The sequence below is a fragment of the Varroa jacobsoni genome, unplaced genomic scaffold, assembly GCF_002532875.2.
Source record: "Varroa jacobsoni isolate VJ856 unplaced genomic scaffold, vjacob_1.0 scaffold_1086, whole genome shotgun sequence".
Lineage (NCBI taxonomy): Eukaryota > Metazoa > Arthropoda > Arachnida > Mesostigmata > Varroidae > Varroa > Varroa jacobsoni.
This window is the reverse complement of record NW_019213988.1, coordinates 155,458-177,927: the sequence shown is the minus strand read 5'-3', so window position 1 is coordinate 177,927 and position 22,470 is coordinate 155,458. Positions and strand designations below refer to the sequence as shown.

Below are 22,470 nucleotides of genomic sequence, written 5' to 3'. Positions count from 1 at the left end.
AATTAAGCTTACTAAACTATTGCTCACACAGCTTTGTACTTAACTATATTTCAGGAAGGAAGACACATGTGTTGAAGGCTCTTTATTGTTTTCATTAGTACGAAGAGTAGCATCTAACATTTTGTATTGTAGGAACATTCGCATTTCGTTATCTCCAAATTGAGTTCTTGCCTATCAGTATATTCTGCACCCCTGCCGACAGATAATGCGCAGTTAGACAAGCTGTATCTATCTATAGTTCTTTTATCTAATCTTGAAGATGTTCATTCATATGCTCTGTTTACATAACAATAATAATATTAGTAAATGTCTGTTCGATATGGTTTTTAATGATATTCCTGCGTCTGTTGCGCCCTGAATTGTTCGGTCTTCACGAGGAGTATCCTCCTCCGACGCATAGTCTGCGTTTATGACATCGTAAAGTAAGGAACTGCCATTTTAAACTGTTACTGCTACGAGTTTTGGTATTTAATAAATGCAATCTTCTTAACGGGCATCAATGTTCACGTCTTATGGATAGTACCACGAAGAGCGTTGCTCTCCTAAAATTGAGACTGAATATAGTGCAGTCCGTCCGACATTATAAGGACAACGTGCGAAGCTCCTCCTCCCGGGGATCGCGTAATGATTACGTCCCCTTGCGTCGAGTTGGCAACGGATTTGAAGCACCATCACCACAACGGCCCAACCTACTTCAGAGGCCCAGCCGTTGGCTTCCCAAACATGCACATCTCCCAGCTAGAACAGAGACACGTCTCTAGTTAACGTGCATACTGGAACTAACATTTGAAAGTCAGCTTTAAACTATCGTAGAAGAATCGCACGATGAACCCACGCTTGACTATTGTAAACAGTTCAGAACGTTTTATGTGGCCTGCGCGGGCAGTTTTTCTTCACTTTCGCCACTTGTTAACGTTGTCAATCCATCGTGCTAAACGGTAGCACAAAAAGTAGAAACGGCCATGAACATGCAGATAATATCAGTGTATCTCTCTCTGTTGATCGCCCTGACCATTGGGATTGCTAACTGCTCGTGTCTTTAAGGTAATAATTTGTTTACAGCTCCGGTCTGTTTTTACTACGTCAAAAAAGAATAACGTTTATAAATGTCGCCAGAGGTGTGTGTGTGTGCGTGTGTGTAGAAGCGCAGAAGTTTGGGAGAATAGCAGATCATCCGTAGGCAGTCCGCCATTTTTGTTCGTAAAAACATATGTGTGAGAAGTAATATGTAAAGCTTCGCTACCAATAACAAAATTTCAGTGCGATTCAAAGCAAAGCAGTTTTTGCTTTTGAAACATTTCCCTAGAGGAACGTATTTACGGAAGAAAAAATCAACGAAATTTACTCTTTGAGCGTTATATTATAGTCTTATTTATCCGATTCAAGGATGCATGCCTGTGTCAAGATAGTAACAGTGCCCTTTACTGGTTGGAAAACTGCAAAATCGATACCAGTGAAAATTTGCAATAGAGGGTCAAGCGACCTAACGACAATTAAAGACAGACGATATTTGGCTTAGCAGCTTGCTAGTTAGCTGAGCTATCATTTTTGTAGAAACAAATAAACTGTTGGCGACTATACATATATATATACACAGTCCCGGATATTTATATACATTAACGGAAAAGTAATTTTAACAGAGCAAGAAATTTGTTCCAGATAAATAGGAAACTTTGCAGGACAGGTCGTGTCGTGATAGCCAACCGATCTAGATATGAAGCACTCGTTGGACGAACAGTTGTCATTTGTCATAAAAAATAGGCCAATCCGCTTTTTTCCTTAGAATGGAGGGAAGTAACGCTTCTATTGTACTGGGGCACCCGTCCTAACTACTATGGCATATAAATATAGCATCTTCAGGAAATCCGCGAATATGCCTGTACCTGTTCATAAAGCGCATGTGAAAGACGATTTGATTGACTCGAGCTGAAATAAACGAAACAAGCTCAAGGATGGTTAACTTCAATTTTTTTAGACCTTAGGAAGCCAATCGCCAATATTCAACTTCCAAGAAAGAAAAACTTCCTTCATATGCAAATGACTCGATCGGAAGAAAAAACAAATTGAGAGCAGCTCATATGCGCTGCTTGTTAATTTTACCCAAACTCTATGTTATTCGGTGCCCTTTTGTATCTATATCATACACAGCGGATAGAGGTTAAAGCCTCTGCAGGAAGATGATAAAGACAAAAAAGGAATACTAGACAGATTTGATTTGCTAAAAACAACTGCGTATATATATTTACAGATATCGACAATCTATCGTTGGTCCGAGTTCACCAACAACTTTTACGTCAATAGAGCTAAATAATTAGACCAGTCGTCATTTATCCTAGTTACCATCGTAGAGTTTAGTTTCTTGCGTACATATTGCCACAGCTTCATCCTTGAGGCTGGTGATATATCTGTCGCCCAATAGACGGCACGCAAAACCCAACTGAATCGAATGTTTTAATAGTAGAAAAACAATCACGATAGCAGATAACGTGAATGAATGTTTATTGCCATCTGTGCATCTGAGATAGGTATCCCTTAGCTTTAACGGAAGTAATCTTTTGTTGAGCTTGTTGCACGTCTCCGCCCCGATGTCGTAGCTGCACCTCGTGGATGGTATTGATCTGCTGAGTCAGTCCTGAGGTGGTATACTTTTGACCATTTGACATAATCAGATGGGCGTGGGGCGCGCCACCACTAAGAAATCTAGCTAGAAGAACAGCTTGTAGTGCCATCTTGTCCTCTTGACTGTCGGTGTTTACAAAGTGACAGGCGCCAGTAGCACGGTGCCCACCTCCATCTGCGCCATCTCCGAATTCCCATCCGCCCGCTCCAACGGCTATTGGTCGCGGAAAAAGCATAACTCAACCTCCACTCGACACCTGAAAGCGGGCCCAAGCGATTCCCAAAAAACTGAACAATAGCACAATACTCCTTGTAGCAGTACGTATCATCGTAGATTTCTCGTTAATGGCTATCACAGGCTCCCCTTCGCCGTTTGCTCATATAGACCTAAAGTAAGTTCTGCTTTTCGGTAATTTGCCCCTATATAGTGAACACTCTCCAAACAGGTACAAGCGGCGAGCGTGTACGGTCAAGGTAACAATAGACCATGATCTGCTATCATTTTTCATAGTGTTGAACAGAACGTGTTGGTTCTTTGACGCCTATTTTACCACTTTTCACTGCGCTTGTTCGTAAATGCACAAACAAAGCATCAGACTACTAGATACTCCAGCATCTCTTAAGTTTCCATAAATCTAATTGCGAATCAACTTTCGCCCACCCTCATAAATTTAGTCACGAGTATTGTTACCGTACCTTTGCTTGACAATTATAGTCATTTACGGTTAAGAGTGATTATAAAATGCTGTTATGCTTCATAGCAGAACACAAAGCGGCTTTCGCCAGGGCCTGAGAATAACAACATTGAAACGCGTCGACAAAAAAATTCTACTATCACGCCTGTGATCGGCAAAGATCGTCTCAGATTGGTTCTTCCCTCCGGACATTGCCATATCGGTCGCTGCTAAGGTCGTCTCAGCCGTACTGAAATTATATCGTCTATTTCTAGATCGATTGGTTTACGGCGCATGGTACCTATGAAATACGGCTAGTTTTTCTTTTTTGGTGAGGAACGCCGATACACGTTAGTGCTGATGCAAAAACGTCGGTTGTAAACCGGTTTGTCTATAATTTTTTTAATCGGTTACGTCGGTCAGTGGATGAGCAATCGTAAACTAAAGCTCAATCGATACAATCAAGTGCCAGCATTTTATTAGGGTACTGCCGTCGCTTGTCTGATCTACGGTTTCTGGGGTACACCTTTCATAACATTATTGCAATAGTAATAATATTATGACTGATGGTTCTAAAGTTATCACTGATGGCTACTATTTTCCATTTCTCTACCGTTCGAATGATGCTTTTTACACGTTGTTGGTTATTCCACACTTTATTACCACATTATAATATTTACGTATGGATGCATTTCTTCTTCACGTCACGATTCCTATATTTTGTTTATCCGATCGGTAACCTGCGTCTGTAGCTAACTTGTTGGACCCTATTGACAGTTTATAATGGCATCAGCGGCTATTTGACCGTACATATATGGTTTTACGCTTCGAAAAATTATTTTTAATTTTCTATTATTATAACTTAATTTTAAAAAGGACAAAGATCGATTCTAACTAACGTCATTAAACGAATCCAAGGCTACGGCAAACATAAGTCATAACATTGTTAATGGCAAGGAGCACCGATATCAGTGACTGTTATCTCGAGTCGAATGAGGTAACCGACATGGGCCCGCAGTCAATGCTAATGCGGTCAAATGCTGTAACGACTATTCGGTCAAAGTTTTTCTGTCTTCTTATCCTGATCTGCCTCCTGACTTTAACTCTCATACAATGAGAGGTAAAGGGTTATTGGGCAGAGATAGAAAGATGTTTTGAGCTCAATGTCAATCAATACCAGCCTATGCAGACTCGACTACTTAAATCGCGTTTCGGACAACGCTGTAAATCTGTACGCCAGGCGATTGTTAAAGATTGCAGGTCGCCTGCAATATTTAACAGTCGCCTGCCGGCCATATCAACGGTGTCCTAACTGCGGCATGTGCCTCACAAATAATAATGCAACTTCCTATACCGATAGGCCTACATCGGCGCTTCAACGAGGTGTTCCTTTTAAACAAGTGTTTATATTGCCTGGCTAAACAACCGCACCGAAGTCCATAGCACAAGAACATTCGAACTAATTATAGCAGCAATAATTTAAAGCGTTAAAGTTAGAAGAAGATTTTCAGGTCATACTGCAAAAATTTAGTTCAGCAGCTCATTAAATCAAAACAGTTTTCACACATTATCTCTCATAAAAACATCAGCCTAACGTTCGTACGAACGAATGTAATAATAAGAAACTGAAAATAACAGATGTGCTACAAAGTAGGTGTTGTTCAAAGCTATTCCTCAAAAGTACTTCAGAACTTTAGAACATTTTATCTAGATGTTTCCCTAGCTATAGAGAACTTATAACGATGCATAAAGGAACACATCACAGCCGTCGGAAAAACAGGATTTACGTCGGGCAGCATCTTAAGCTGTCTGATCTCCTGTGATCATTACATTTCAATTTCGAAGAAAATAGCGATTCACTATGTAATAACCACGGCTGTGATATAAGGTACATTTTACAATAGTACGTCTAGTGATAGCAGGGATCTTCTAAGGCAAGGTTGGCTTGCAGGTGTTCATTACTAACATCGAGTTTCCTCTTTTCACATAATAAAAATAGTTACTGGAACTACCAGAAGGCGTTTGAACCGGCATAATAACGTGCTCGTAAACAGGCTTGCTGCATTAGGGAAATTACTCAGGGATCGTTTTGTGAGTGCGTGGAAATGAAGGCGAAAAAAGTAGATAATTTACCGGGCATAGATAATGAAAATGTCGCCACTAGAGGGCGCCATACCATAAACTCGAATCCTACGCTATCGCCTGATTGGAACCATATATATATATAAACAGCTTGCTGTTTAGCTTAAGACAATCACTATATTAAATCTTTACCTCAGTTTCGGAAGCAAAAGTCTATTTAATCTGGATCATATAAATGTACATGAGAGTTCACATATTTCGATCTAAATTCTGTAACAAATCATACGCATCTGTTAAATTGTATAGGTAATCAAAGAACGATTTAGGTCGGCCAAGAAAGACGTAACACCAGATGAACTCCTCTTATCTTATTTGCCTATCAAATTGTTACAGTACGAACGTCACGTCACGTCACGTCAACTACGCCAAACAGTATTTAAGGTAACAAAAAATGTACTCTGATGACCATTTTAGCCACGGCTGCTAGCTCAGCTTGGTACTCAAGCTCATTGAAGAGTGTCAACATTGTACAGGTTGGTGTGCTTCATAATAAAGAAATTATGATCTGTTATACAGGAGATACACTCTACGTTGTCGGTTGTGTTCATCTTGTCTTCTCGGACCCATAGACTGACACTGCTTTTGCCATATTCAGCCTTAATCTCACATGTGGGGCCTTAAAAAACTGGGTGTAGCAGCAAGGACCTGCTATCAACTTTCCAATAAAAGACATTAGTCATTCTTAGATATAGTTCTATGTACAGTGAGGCGTAGATTTTCCTTGTTTATGTGTTATTGCAATGTACCCGAGTATGTTGTTTGTTTCGGTCCTTCGCTCGCTTTCAATGGCGTGCGCTATAATGGCTTTTAATTGAAGAGTACAGTTGCTTGAACAGGGGCCTTGGTAGACTTACATATTCTGCTGGATGACTGCAATGCCGATATACACTGTTAAAATGGGGCAAGTGAATTATTTGTTTTCCAGTAAAGGGGTATTCAAAGCTCTCGCTCAGATTTTGGACGCGATACCTGCACAAGATTTTGGCCTGGGTTGACGACAATTTTAAGTCGTGTGAAGCCGACGCGGGATGCGCACAGGAGTACTCTCCTAACACTTGGGTCAGCTTCCTTTGCCGAGGCATAGTTTTTCGTAAAACGCGCAGTAAAGAAATTGCAAATAAAACCTGATCCTTAAAATTTAAATAGGCATGACAGAAGAATCACTGGCTTTAGGTCTAAGAAAATCTATAATGTTGGGTGTATAGAGCTAAACATTATTACTGTTTATTAGTTATTACTGTTACGAAACAACTATTAATGTTCTCAAAACAGTTTTTTAAAGATAATTCTTATTAAATCCGTTAATTACAAGTAAGTTAAAAAAAAGTCGCCGAAAACTATCCAATGTATACGACAACCTATCCGGTTCGGTCCATAAAGAATATATGGACTTAGAGCACAGTATATGGACAGAATCTCTATCCATTAAAGATATTCTGTCGTGGAAAGCGCTTAAGACAAAGACATTGACCAGGAGTGATACTGTAGCTAGCCCACAAGTATCGCTACCGTACATGTACCGATTCCTTTCAAAACACGCCAATAATTTCTAAATTGATTTTTCTCGAACTCGAGGGATATTCATTACGCTTGAATGTAACCCGTCAAGCACACTTTCCAGTCTTGAAGCGCAGTCTCAATTATTGACTCAGAACACCCCCCCAATGGCTGTTTGTTCTGCTCATTTCCTTCTTATTTTTTCATTGGCCGTTCACTGCCATATTATAATTAGAAAGTATTCGTGTCTAGTTTATAGATCCGTAGTAATTGCATTGCGTATTGAACGGAATTATAAGTCGAATTAAGGCTCCACAGATGGACGTTTCAGTCAGAGAGATCGTGGAGCTGAAAAATGTATTCCGCCCCGGGCCGACCCACAAACAAGCCGATAATAGGCCAAGCATATATATAAGCTGCAGAAAACTAGCCTGTTAGCAGAAAACTTGCATGCGTAGATTTTCATCAGGGATTGGAAGGAACTTGCACTCGCTACAAACCTGATGAAGCTCACACAAAAATACGGCTTCTCAGTGAGCTTCAGCATCTTGTCGAATAGTGGCTAACGCGTAGGCACAATAACAAGTTTCCACATGGAATTGTGACCGGTGACAAGAAGTGGTGTCCCCAGGACAATGAAAGGTTGACACGCCTAAGCTCAGAATCAAGCCAGATCTCCATTTGAAAACGACAATTGCTTGCGTTTGGCGAAAGTGGGCAGACCAAGAGGGTTAAATTGCATCAACTGAACAAGGCCATCCAACCCCGGGTCGATAGGCGAGGCTGTGCATGGCAGGCATTGCGAAAACCGCTCCGCAAAAGCTTAACTGAAAGGTTCTCTCGCATTCACCGTCCTCTCTACAGGATGGCGGCAAATTTTTGCGAGTTTTTTTTGGTGGAAAGAAGGCTTATTATTTAATTATAACAAAACCATATATACATATCTCTTATAGAAATGCTTACTATTAATCATAGATTCCCTTTCAAAAACAAATCTATGATACAATTTCTGCCTTTCGGCTCAAACTTTAACAATTTTCTGGGTGTAGCCTATTTATTATCTTCGATAAGCTAGGCATGTCGTAACTAAATAAGTTAACAGTTAAGTTGTAAAATATATTCTAAGAAACAATCACCCTCTATAAGGCATTATATATATATATATATATATATAAGTAGTATACATAAATAAACCATATATTTGAAAAGCGTAAAGCACATAAATATTTTTTCACAAGAGTGTGTGTTCATTCACAAATATGCGTATTTATACGTACGACTCAAACACCACACACACACATATATATTCTGACGTTAATGCTGGGGGATTTCTTTTAGAGACCTTGTCCGAACCGATCAGATAATGTGTTATTACTGTTTTTGTAGTTGCTTGGTATCTTTTGATTGTGATTCGCCAAACGAAATCCCTATAATCGTCAATAGCTTTTAGCGATTGGCTATACCTAGCTCTTAGTAATAGAACATGGATTTGACTCTCTATAATCATCTCCTCGTACGACTAATCTAAACGTTATAACCGCGCTTTGAGTAAAGCTACAGTCGTTCAATTCCAGTATACTAAATCGTGCATTAGAAACAACAATAAATTTTCAACTATATACCCAACTCAGCGAAGCTTTGTTTCGCAGCTTAAAGCTAAGGCCTATTTCGTTTCCCAAGTTTGTCTTGCTAGTACAGAATCCGAGCTGAATATTATCGTTGATTTTTTTTCCATAATTTCCACTTACAGCAGCCATTTAGGCTATGCGTTCAGTATTGTGTTATCAGTGTTCTAACTGCTGTGTATTGAAGCGTGTATGTCTTATCTGGCAGCCGGTTAAGCCTTTGATAAAACGTTTTCTCGATACAGGCAACGCTACGGCCACGAAAGCAGCCGCGAGGTCCAGCAAGTGGGCGTGCGTGCGTGCGTACGTACACTTCGCTGCAGAACGCTCGTTGTGGTCTCGCCGCCACATCCATGATAAGTGGTGCACAAACCCTCATACGAGGGTATCCATCCGGTCACAGGCCCGCGAAACTGTCTTCAGAAGTACCCGCGTAACTGTCTGAACAAATCTGCTTTGGTTCGCTGGATCGTAATATAGCAATGTTACTGTGCCTACTACGCTGTAGTTTTAAGTGAGTCCTATTAAGTGTACATCGTGCCGGTTCGACAGATAGATCTAGCTGATCGGCGACGCAGCTTCTCTCGAAACGCGGAGTGTCGCGGCCAGCCACCATGGCTATCACTAGCCCGTAACACTAGCAGCGTCGAAACAGGAACATATTCCTTTCCGACGGACACAGTCAGCTTGGGCCAAACCCATTACCGCACACTGAAGAGCCGGAGGCAAGTCCGAAATCCGTTATATCCTTGAATAAGAGCGAACTCGACAGAGAATAGAAGCACTGCTAACCTTAACAAGCTCTCACCTTCGGAAGAGCCCAACATGTCAACGGTACAAAACAAGATGCGTTCTTTTGTGCGCAGCATTTTGGTAAGTAGGATGCAAGATAGTTATAAACATACGTCATATATTCTACATAATTTGTAGAAAGAAATAATATCACACTATAGAAGATGCTGCCAGTTAGAGAAATCGTTGGCAATTCTTATATGAATTTTTCATGGTATTAACAGTGAGCCAAACAGTAGCAACAAAAGCCTAAAACCTGCCAGATCAAAGAAGAGCCGATATGTGTTTTTCTTGTATTCGACGACTGGTCCGTACCTGAATATGGTAACTGTTTACATCCTCGTAACGTCAGCTAACATTATCCACGAGTTGGAATTAGCGTTATTATACTATCGCTGGCATCTTTACTGTGTGATACACTTTTCAGCGTTGTTACTATGAGCTTTTCGAATGTATAGCTTGATGCCAGGTAAAGATTTTTCCAAGACACTGGGCTATGATCAATCACAACAATATAGCGAATAGTCGAACGTTTGTTCCAAATTATGAAGAAGTCATTGAGTCGATGGGTTTTATTTTCACGCATTAGCCATAGTAATAGCAACGTCCACTGCCGTGTGTGCATTTAGCATCACATAATACCAAAGTTCCTCTTGTAAACAGTTTTATAGCTACATCTTAACCTATCGTTGAAAAGTATCAGACATAGGACTTTTCCCTTTTTACATTCCCATTAAATCCTACCAAAAACGCTACCCCATACAAGGCGCGCCTTACACCAGAGACATCAGAAGAAGCTGCAGCATTTCTGCAGGCGGTGACGCTCCTCATCGTCATCACCATCGTCACCTCGTCTCGTCTTGACTCTCCATTCTGCCAAACGTGAACAGAACACCCATATAGAACTATGTCAGCTAAAACCTGCCGCTGCACCCTCAGGCACATAATCATACCCCTCGCAAGAAGCAACCGCCACCCAATGTTCAGACACCATTGGTTCCGGTTGAACTGATAATAATAATGGAAAAACCCCGCGACGACAGAAAATGACAAATATTAATTGCACTATAAGAGCCGACTGTTTCCTACGGACCCGTCCTTCTCCTGCTTGATGCAGCCGCTCTTCCTGACGTTGCTTCTGCGTTAGCCATCGTCGACGTGGACGACGACAACTAGTGAAAATAAACATCGACTAAGTGCTGCGACGCGGCAGACGTTCTGCAGGAAAGGGGGCGGCTCGATGCAACGCCGAGTAGCATCCAAAAGATTTGAAACAACGCTCTGAACGCCGCGTCAGCCTGTTGGTGCTGCACACGCGACGTCCCATAACAGATAGGCAGGCAGATCTACCGACAAAATGAAGTCATCTTCCCACCATACAGCCCTGCGTCACAACGCCAGTCATCAACGGCATCGGCAACGACGTCAGCGACGGCACTGTCATCCGAACAAGTTCCGGTCGCTGTTCGAGACGACGGCAATCGACGAAAAGCGGTGGTTTAGCGTGCAAAGCAGTTCCCATCAATTTAAAGCATTCGCGTACAAACCAGCGAAATCAGAAGTGGAAGGCAAATGCGAAAGTTGCCCCACTAGACTATATCAATTAGCAGTCACTGAGATTGAAGTGTGAGAACATCCATAGATATGTGATAGCTCTATTTCTGACACAAAAAAGTTGGTGAGAGAGAAAAATTGTTAGCGTCCAGCTGGACACCGCGGACCTGTAGGCTAAATAGCCGTTAGATCAAAGATATGCTCTCTGGAAAGCCGTTTGCTTGGGCCTTCAGCGACTCCGAACCCAGTGTAGTTGTGATTAGTGAACAGCGACCGTATCGTTGTATATAACGTTGTGTGCCAAAAAAGTCTTCTGCTTATTTATTTTTTCGCCTATTTCATACAAATATATATTAGGCAGTGTCGATTAGTAAAATGCTGGAGCTGAAAATTTTGGTGAAAATTTTCCAGCTGGTCACAGCTCTTTTGACTGTAGCATCGCGAGGATCTCCACTGCACCCACGGCTCGACAGCGGCAGCGACAACAAAAGTAGTTCGGCAACCGCGCCCTTATCGATTTCGACCAACGGGACATTTCCACACAACGTTAACGATAATCTGCTAGTTAGCGGCCTGGCGGCGAACAACAAAACCGGTATTTTTTAAAGAGATTTTATTTACTTTTTTTCCAGTCGTCTGCTAATTTAATGCGTATGCTAAAGGAAAGTGTCTGGTGGATAGCTTAGCTAACTTTGTCCGTTGAAGGGTCTTGAGCGGATTCGATTATCAGGTTGTTGCTAGATTGATTCATCATGACAATGTGCCATAGTGATTTTGTCAGTAGAGCGAGAGACGCAGTAATATTATTGAACGACATTGATCTTCGGAGATTAGGGTTAACGTCGCATGTAAAAAAATCCTAGGGTTTTGCTATATAAAATTAATGTATTTTCGCACTGAGCCATTGCTAAGCGAGCAAGAGGCAGGAGCGATCGTAGCAATTCAAGTCTAACTAAGTAGTTAGTTTAAAGGCGTCATGTCTTCTGCTTCACCAATTATCGTTGTTATGTTGGATGAAAGTAAGCACTGCATAAATTGTTTCAAGGCCGCAATGAAGCCTATAAGCGTTTTATAAAGAAATCGTATATCGAATCGTTGTATCTGTCCGAGCAATAACATCATATGCTCTTTCGGTGATTGCCTGACCTGCCAAAAACACTAGCCATTATTATTATTACAGCCTGTCCTATTTCGAAGAAGTGACATCGTACCGCGCCATAACGAACGAGTCAAGTAGCTCCTTACGCGACCGGTCATTTTTTCTTACGAATGCATCTACAGTATCAGCGCAGGGGAGTCAAAGGATAAGGATGAAAGGTGAAACAACGCTTGTTTAGCCCGACGATGGGTAGCTATATGTATTGCACCCATCTTGCCCCAGCTCAAATTGTAGGGGCATCCTTCTCGACAGCAAGCGTATGCCTACACGAGGCGCGCTGTTCACCTCTGTGATATATCATATTTTCTGTGTTTATTGATTTCCAGTTTACTATAGCTGTCGGCCACTCTTACATTTTTCTACTTGCCATCAAAACATTAACAGGGTTAAAACCATTTTCTGTTAGACTAATCCGCTTACGTGTGTCACATCACGTAAAGATATTTGTTCATTATAAGCTTACAACAAGCTATTTCCCGTTGAACGTCCCCTTGAATCAATTGGGGGTCAATTGCTCCCCTCATTACCATATATCATCCGAATAGAATTTGAATGGAATATGACAGTACGTTCCAATGGCGTCTACTTCTTAATAAAGTATAATAGCTACAGACCGCTTCAAGGGTGCCCCGGTTGAGGCATAACACGAACTTTGATCATTTCCTCTGGTATTGATCTAAGCTGAAAAAGGACAGAGTAAAATAAATTGGTTCAAAGCTTGCGCGGCGCAAGCTATTACTTTGACAATCAAGGACCTTTTTTCTTCGAGCGTACGTATCAAGGGGGTAATTTTATTTTATCTCTAATTCGATAGTTGCAGTCGCAGCTCAGATGGTTGTTTATGCGAAGCTCTGAGCTCAAACAACTATTCTAATAGTGGATATTTACGCCTATCTAAAATTCATTCAATAAAGCCCAATTTCCAAATGTATTATTTTGTTTTTTTCCAATAGCACCAAAGCTTATAGTGACATCTACTGTGAGTGGTGAACCCTGTGAAACTGAGCCTTTCTGCGAAACCGAAGAACATCCCGTCCCCGAGTAAGTTAATGCGTATACTTTTTGGACTTAAAAAAAACTAACAGTCAGTTCATCAACAAACACGTACGATTGACACTAATAGATAAGTTGAGAGCAGTGCAGCTGCGAAAGTAAATCGCCCAATAATATACTGGACTTACTCTTGCCGTCTTCTCGCCAAATAAGTGCACTGACGATGGGAGTAAAGCTTCTGGTAAGATAGGGATGAGAATATTTGACTGCATGCGGAAGACATCATAAATGCCCCTAGAAACTCAAGCAGTTGCCGAGATTTCAAGGATGCTCAGCCATCGATGGCTAACAAATTCACTTATAAACAGACACTGTTTTTGGATATAAGTATCTGTACGAAAAGCGTCCATACTAGTCAGTTATCATATGTTTGGCACATCTGGAAGTTATAAACGTTTCGAGTCTTGGCTTTTGCAGCCGGAGGATCAATGTTTTGTTTTACTCAATTACGTTAGAGTGATATTTTTCCTATCTACACCCGGTAGTGATATTCAACTGAAGGTACTGGAACAGAACTTCAACCGACTTCGTCCATTCTTCAATAAAGACCCGATCAACCCTCCGGATTTGTATCGTAGCCCTATATTCTTCGATGGCGACGACGAATTCGTGCAGGTCAGTTACTACCACCAGCTTCGTTACTTCAGCACCCAATGCACCCGTTCTATATCACGACTTATTTTGGCTTAAAAAAATAAGTTGACACGAGAAAGGCGGTAGCCTATTATTCAGCTGGATCGCTCACAGGCGTTTCAAGTAGCGCGTGTAGCATATTCGCTGGCAGTATTTTGCAATAACTAAGTTTAGGTTAGGTTAGGTTAAGTTAGATTAGGTTAGCAGGTTAGGCTACAGGAGTCTGAGAATAGCGAGCATGCAGAGTGTTGCAGGCGTGCGAGACGAAGAGCTGGACCATCGATAGACCAAAGGAGGTTCGCGATATCGACGGGCAGCGGCATTTTCTGTTAAATCCGGAACTTGGAGGATATCGTCAGTCCATCACTCTTTTGCGATGCAGGTAGGCGTGTAGCTATCAATCACAAAATTATCGAAGTATGTAAAATAGAATCTTTACGCGTAATTAAACCGTATCCTGTCGTAGTACGTTCTCGATTTCGTTACTTGCTACTGCTTATATACTACGCTATCAGTTTCTGCTTATGGTAAATATCAACTGAAGTAAACAATAGTCCCAGAAAGTTGTACATTTGTGAACATATATCATGCGCCAGCCATAGATAAATGTTAAGTAGATATCTATTCAAAGACTTGCAGCATCCTAGTACGGGATAATCATTCTTATCATTACTGCTAGGACACTTGGTATCGCCTTGTGAAATAGTTACAGCATTCATCTGGGTTTCAATGTTTGATGGACACAACCTTCCTGCCTTGCAAACTAAAAAACGGATCGATGATCAAATGGGCTAACTTGAAACGGAAATGTCCGGAATACTTACGATGTACTGCATTCGGGTATGTTCAGAAAAGTATTATTCTAACGTTACAGCGACGAGCAACAGCCATGCCGAAATATTGAGCACATCTTACCGTCTTCAAAACCCAGCCGATGCGAAACCCGTTTCTGGCATCGTCAAATGACTGCTATCAATCAGAATACATTGGAACCGTACGAGATCATCGTGAAAGTGCCCGCCGCCTGCAACTGCTATATAAAAGCTACCATTGATTATTACTCATCCCCTTTGAAGAATTAACATAAAAAATGATTCCATAAAATTATTGCTGCTCCCTATCGAGCTTACAGACCTTTGGTCCTTGACGGGACTCGGTCACGGTGTTTTATTTGCACAGGAGTCGACATGATGGCGCGCTAACGAACACCTTTTCGTCCTTTTCATTCGTAAGCCTTTCTTGACTTGTTTCCTATGATGAAAAATTGTTTGTATAAGATCTGGGTTTAGTCAAGTAGGAAATTCTACAGTTCAAATGATAGGTGTAGTTAGCCTCGTCGTACCGTAAGTGATAGTCGAATGGACGTCTGAGCGCCCGATGAATTTTCGCTATATACTCTTCATGCAAATCCACTTGACCGAGTACAACGACGTAACATATAATTAAGACAAACACCTGGAATCCCAGTTTATTATGTTTTGTTAATATATGGACTATATATTGATAATATATTGTTAATAACAAACTACTTTTCAGATTGAATTAAATGTTAGTTATGAATATGGATATTTTATTGTAGCATATTATCGGATGACTCAGACACACACGCAAACCTGGGAGTCTTTCAGTACAAATACGATGCTTCTCACAGAGATTGCGGCCAAACATGCGTCTAAATAAAAAAAAAAAAAAGGCATAACAGTTTATAATATTGGACAATTTTGTTTGTCTTTCTTTGCCGTTTTGCGTTTGTCAGTTGTATGTATTACATTGTTAACCTTAGCAATACGACTTAGTAAGCCATAATAAGATATGTACAGTTATGATATTCATTCACTCAATATTATAACTATTCATTTTCTGGCCTTAATTTTGGCCAAATTGATATCAGTAACTCTATTTAGTCCTAGATTCCCTTAGATGATCGGAGAGACTATGTCGTTCATTTTGAACGAAGGACTATATCTCAATTTTGCATAATGCTCTATCGAAGCACCAACAGCTAAAAGTCTTATAATATTAATCGTGTGAATGAGCACGCGATTGACAAAAGGACCTATGGAGGAAAAAACGTGAAGTCAAACACGAAAACACTGACGCCTGTTGGAATAGTGAAGAATCCTATGTAAGCGTCCCTGGAAGTTGTAACTTACACAGTTCACGTTACCCGAACTGTGTTTTACGATACACGAATGCTTCCGTTTTTGTAATGCCGTATCCTGCTTACCATGCCTAAGAGCGTCTTCTATCAATTCTAAAACTCCTAAACGCGACACTAAATATCGACGTGATAGCAAGCTCTCAGGATCTCACCATAGGTCTCAATAACGACAGATAAAATGAGTAACGTTATCATACAGATAAACAGAACGCTTGTTCTAGGCAAACAAGAAAACACGCTGGATGTAGGAGTACACGCGAGATGGTTAGTTGACTTCTCTACAGCGTACCAAGCTCGTCAGGGTCGGCCTCTCGCTTTCCGGATTCATCTTAGGATCGGCGGTTGTGGCGTCCGGCGGTGGCGGCCATGGATCATGCGATGATGATTCAGATAATGAGAATGAACGAGATGAACAAGCCGTTCACCCTTCTTATAGAATACATACATGAGTGCCATGCGCCTCATAAATATCACTAACTAACGTGGGAAACTGTTCCTTAGTGAATCATAAAACCGAACCGTCTGCCAGTGGCGGAGACAACAAGACGGCCCCCCGCCCCTGCGTAGCATGTTCTTATTCCATACAGACACAAACTAACGGACGACACTTTTCCCCGAAATCGTGCACTAGTTTGTTTACCTTGGCAGATATATATGTGGCATCGAGCGGTTGTCGTAGCTGTGGCAGAAAAAAACACTCACAGCAAATTGATATTTAGACACACAGCAGCCCCGGTGCTATCCTACACATTTCCCTGGCGGCACAGTTTTGCCCCACAATAAAGGGCAAAACACGACGAAGAAATCATAAAACAAGTACAATAGGCTGTATGCGACTCACATACAGGAATACTAGCTGTACACAGCATGCAAAGCAATAAATCGTTACCTTCGCTTGCCTTCTATTTGATATTTCCGATATATTCGCTTACTGCTTGATTGAGGAGTCCAAAGCACCATCCCGCCATTACTACGACACAACATACGACCATAACGAACTAACAAAACTTTGATCAACTTCACACACACCCGCGCACTTTCATAATGTTTTTCCCCTCGTTTTACCTAGATAAACAAACGTCGCCGTACGCGGAAATTGTCGTTTCGTCGTGGGTTAAGCAAAGTACACAGATTATAAAAAGTTATAATGTTGTCTTAACTAAAGTAACTGTTGTAAAAGGGGAACTACTTTTCAGGGTAACGTTTTCTAGGAGTTCCTTCACAATGGACTTCCGAATTTCTTCATGTCATTCATCATGTCAAGGATCTTCACCGACTCGTTGAGTTGCCTTATACTGAGCTATCATTTACTACGTATATAATATTTCAATTGATATTTAGCTATAAATTCCAAAAAGTTCTCGAATGAAGTGCTCGTAAACATGTAATGTCATAAATTAAAGAAAGGGGAAGAAGTATTGGGGTAGAAACCTCATCTCAACTGATGTCTTGTAATGATAGGCAATCATGTCATTTAATATAATGGTTGCATACTTGCCTATTATTAGCTTAGTGGACTTAATACTGGTCCGACTTCGAAATTGCCTAAGGCTTTACATGCGAAGTAGTCGAATGTGATAGAAAATTTATAGCGACGAAAAATAAACAACTCAATCAGAACATGCTTTTATGATATCTAACGATAGCAGAGTGACGACAGCTTCGCGTTTCTGAAGCCGACGAAACTTCAGAAGAACTACCTTCTACGAACACACTATTATTATGTAACCGTTGTTGAATTCACACCTCCGGTGTTTTGTTATTACCCTTTGAATGTGCTTATGGCATCAATTAAGCACCCACCGCTAACATTAAGATGGCAAAATTACGAAATTAAGATGATGCTGGGACGATTTTTTTCATTTCACCTCAGCTTTAAACTCGTGGATGTATGTAGTTGTCATTGTAATCTCTCACTTTTTATTAGTTTCAGGAACAAAGGTAGCGTGAAAATTTTAGGGGAAAAAATTTCAAGCGTATTATAGTCATTGGCGGCTCGACTGCCCATTTGTATTGATAGGCCAAGCGGGACAATTGTCGTCCGACACATGCGTTGGTGCCGTTTCGGATTGTGTTTTCTGAAGCGTGCACTTGCTATCTAAATTAAAAATTTCTTTCAGATGTTTTTCTTTCTGTGCTACTGTCTCCCTCTAGGTCAGTAAATTTTAACTTTATCTATATTCTAATGTTTTCACTGTATGCGTGTCCGAACTTTCTATATGATCGTGTTTTAATCTGCATCTCTAGCAATGGACAATTGTTTTTTTCAAACAGAGGCACATTTTTTGCCTATTATGTCGAATGTCGCGGTTACACTTTACAGCGCTTTCGCTTGTCGCACAAATGGCCGCCTTGCACGCGCCGGATGATAGCAGTGCTATAGCTCGTGATGCGTTTTTTATTATTATCATTAGGATTTGCCAGGTTCAGGAACGAACGAAGACAAGTGAAATGCTTCTGTAAAAAAACATGTGTCACTTTTCGTTTTCTCTAAATAAATAAAGCTTTCGAATACAAAAATAAGACATTTGAACAGTTTAAAAGTATGGATGTAGCTGTCGGTTTTAGGCAGCCAGGCTTATGACCTGGGCATATGTCCGGTTGGAATACGCAGCGGCAAACACGATTGCCGACCTTCATTGTAAGGTAGGGCCTCGCTTATTTAATCCCGACGTGCAACAAGGGGGTGTCATGTTAGAAAACGATTCTCGGATGAACTGATCCACATTGGAAAAATTCAACCCGCCATCCTGGCGATGAGTATTGGTAAGCGCATAATGGGTCGACGCGGCTATGTGTGACTCAGTCGGTATGACGGGTATAATAGCAAGATACCCTCGCAGCATCGAGGGCACTTCCACGCTATCTCTTCCCCAGCCCATGGTTCAAAATCGTAATCAGGGTATCCAGGAGCGTATCCACGGAAGCCAACTAGTAGTTCACAGCTGTAACTTTTCCTTGTTAAGATCATGCTCCTCGCTGATGGAAAGTAAACGCGTGCTTGTTCTAAGCTTGAACTAGTTTTTAAAGTTCAACCTGAATCTACTGCTCTGCCTACTCATGGTGAGTTATCGGCAGACAAACAACTCGACAGACATCATTTGCGTCATGAACTTCAACGGATGTCAGTTCATACGTAGACACATTGATTTCTCTTCCGGAAGCGATACGGACATATTTACCAAGAATTGAGTGAAGTCTAATAGAAGCTGCGCTTTTTACAAATGCAGTTAATATACAAGCGGTGCTTGTCGATTATCATAGCTTCCTGTATGAGTTTGAGCACCGACAAGCTGATAAGGCGGGCCCAATTGTAAATGTTTCCATGCGATCTTTTAGTGTCGGGCATCTGTTAATTTTTTTTTAAATTCGGTTAATTTATGTTATTTATATTTGAAAATCTATGAGATATGCAGTCATCTTGCTGCAAATCTATTATGCACCTCTTCTCGCCTGTTGAGCAAGTCTGCTACATCTAGCGACGACAATCCTACTTATCTATTTATACCATTACTGCTAGCAGGAGTCACTGGGTAATTATGTACATACTCAGCTATACTTCTTAATTATGTATAATTAAAGTAGTGGGCCTCAAAGGCATACAGTGGCCCAGACAGGTTCCTATTGAAAGCACCATTTTGCACTAAATACACTGTTGCCCCTGAATGCGGATCGCCAATGCTAATCTATCCCAGTTTTTTTTTTATTTATTCTCTAGTCATGGTGCAGTAAAACGTAGTTATTGGGCAGATTATTACTCTTATGAAATTATGCTCATTGTCATTCTAAATAATTCTACAGCTTTTTTGAATAAGTTCGAAAATCGAAATTTTTTCGAAGAAACGCCGCAATTGACAACAGTCCTTTATGATAAAGATCATGAACACCTTTTATTGATCTCGATTATATATGGAAATATGTCATATAATAAAGAAACTGTTTAACGTTAAGTAAATCGTACTAACTTGTTGCGCATAGACGTCGACCACGGATACAGAGATCTTCATGGAAATGTATAAACTAGCGTTTATGGATTGGTAGATAGCGAAGCATGTATTTTGTATGGGACACTGAAATCAGACAATGCTAGAGACCTACGTAAATTTAGCACTCTTCATGTCTATGTCGAGTATTTTCGTTACCACAGTGGCCAAGCTATAAGAAGCTCGATAGCTTTATATCAATTATCAAATAATACTCTAAGCTAGCAAATGATCCCTATAACATATATAGTGATTTTCCTATAGTATCGATATGTGCATGTATAAAGGTATCTGCAAGTGATTTTTGCTTTAGATTTCTAAGCAAGTACGCCGTAGACACAATAGGCAAATGTGAACTTGCATTTTTTTCTAACCGTTAGCCCTCACGGGCGACGACCATTAATATCTTCTGAGGCAAAATATTGAACCAATCGTTCTGCGTCAATGACGTTCTTGCAAATAACCTAAAATATATTGAACTCTATATTTAAAGTTATGGATCGAAAATAAAAAATGTACAAACATTAATAAACACGGATCTAAACATTGAAGACTCCTAAGAAATTCTAAACGCTCTAATGCATACATAGGACGGATATTTCATATGTTCGAAACAATTACCAAATTTAACGTTTATACATAAAACGACCAAATAAGCATCAACAGTTAGTCCTTCCCTATTACTTTGTTAGGGCCTTTCGTAGGCCAATGTCGTTGGGGGGTTTAGCCGAGGGTGCGCAGGGTTTTAGGACATGCAGTTCCAATAAAGCAGAAGACTCGTTCATCTAATGACACCAAATCGGTGAAATTAGTTACGCAGTTCTAAGTTTCGAGATATATTCGTCGTGGTCACACTAGGGGGCGATAACTTTTTAGAGGGTTTTCTGGTTTGGACTCAAGCAGAGGGTTAAAAACAAGAGTAACGTCGGGTCCATCATTCGCAGTGAGTGTTTTAGGCCAGCATCACGCCAACCATATTACCTGGATGCAAATTCTAAACGATCTTTCAGATAGTTAGACTATTACTGTTAGATTCAATTACAATACTTATATAGTCGCATCGCAAGGCTCCATATGCGCGACGGGTGGTACTGCACTTGTTAATTCATTAACACAATTTAGAATATCTGACGCTATTTTTTTTTACAGCCCAGCTTTTCAAGCTGCAACGACAATGAATGGTTGGCTGGCAATAGCATAGTTTGTAGTAGCTTTAGAAGTACCTCAACGTCTCAAGTACGACCTCTTGACAGCAACGTAAATTTCCTGAAAGGTGGTGAATTAGTTGATTGCCTATAAAGGGCTTCTTCCAATTAGCCCTATCTGTTCATCAGATTGGAAAGGTAAAGGTTCCATTACTCAAATACCCTTTGAAAAGCACAACTTAGCGACCGTTTGTTCAGTTTAGTCACCGCAGTTTAGAGCTGGCCGTCTCATCAAACTTTTGACTCAGCTTACGATAAAAAGTAGTTGGCCCAATTGACTATCGGCACTTATTGGTAATGTGTCATTGGTCATGTGACCGGTTTCCTCCGACAAACCGTGTGCACCAAATCTTTTTTAGGTCTTCAGTTGTGGTTTTCAATTAGTGGGTCTATTTCGCACCATACATGGTTCTAATAATACCAGCTCGTGTGATGAGTTCAATTAAAATGAAAATGGGAAAAATAAAAGTATTGTACTATGGGCTCTGGAACCCACTGTGATCGCGGGGTTAGGTTATGTCAGTATCATATGCTATTGGGAACATAGGTACCATTACCTACGAGAGGCATTGACAAAAATAAGTTAGTGCTAGGATGAAATAATCCCCACTCTTTGGCTGGAATGTCCAACGTGTTGTCACCTCTGAAGATGAGGCATACGGTTTAATACATTGAGATATAATCATTGATGACAATCTAATGTCATTACTCTTATTGTTGTTATTAGAGTGTAATATAGTTCCTTTACTTCACGCCGCATTTTTATACCATTTACTCCTCATCACGATCATCGCCAGACGTCCGATACCAGCCTTATCGCGTGACGTGACACAGGGTAAGCGCTATACATTCATAGGCTAAATGGCCTCTGCGTACGCTTTGTCAGTGGAAATTCAAAAACTGAAACAACGTCGCGTGTAGCTCTTTGTGGATGTCGCGGCCTGTCGGTCTTTTTCATCTGATTGAATTGGAAATATTACAGCCGATTGCTCAAGCAGATCGCTTTGCCTTCGATCGGATGAGCAAGATCAGTCGATCGATTAGACATTGCAAGACGGGCAAACCTTTACCGAACCGTTGTCTCAGTTAGCAACAATTGTTGTTGTTTGACCGGCTCCGCTAACCAGACGGCACCGTACAGAATCTTTCGGTGAATTTTGAAATCATAACTTCATTTCTAACGGTTGTTACTGAGACGTATCGTCACTAACTGCGCAATCACCGCATGCCTGCTACACAACGCTACCCTCCCTCTAATCGACCGTCCCGCCAAGACCCGTATTATCGTTATGTCATATGCTTCGTTGAAATTCCGCCAGGTGTCGCTCGGGCAATGCCGGAAGTGGACTGTAGCTTATCGTCGGTTTCACCGT

The 22,470-nt window shown here is 40.9% G+C and overlaps 1 protein-coding gene across 1 annotated transcript; it reads left to right on the top strand.

Annotated features, from left to right (window-relative positions):
* Positions 1–8,809: 8,809 nt before the first annotated feature.
* On the top strand, positions 8,810–15,478 carry LOC111266480 (uncharacterized). The gene is made up of 6 exons (XM_022843997.2): positions 8,810–9,430; positions 11,315–11,498; positions 13,016–13,103; positions 13,601–13,730; positions 14,003–14,130; positions 14,623–15,478. Exons 1-6 carry the CDS (start codon positions 9,383–9,385, stop codon positions 14,828–14,830), a joined length of 786 nt encoding a protein of 261 aa, XP_022699732.1. The 5' UTR covers positions 8,810–9,382; the 3' UTR covers positions 14,831–15,478.
* Positions 15,479–22,470: the final 6,992 nt, after the last annotated feature.

What these genes read in the sequence shown, in the direction of transcription:
- LOC111266480 (XM_022843997.2), top strand. Translation starts at nt 9,383, where the DNA reads ATGTCAACGGTACAAAACAAGATGCGTTCTTTTGTGCGCAGCATTTTG. An exon ending in GCGACGACGAATTCGTGCAG is followed by an intron (nt 13,731 to 14,002) that starts GTCAGTTACTAC and finishes AGAGTGTTGCAG; the next exon opens with GCGTGCGAGACGAAGAGCTG. An exon ending in ATCACTCTTTTGCGATGCAG is followed by an intron (nt 14,131 to 14,622) that starts GTAGGCGTGTAG and finishes CTAACGTTACAG; the next exon opens with CGACGAGCAACAGCCATGCC.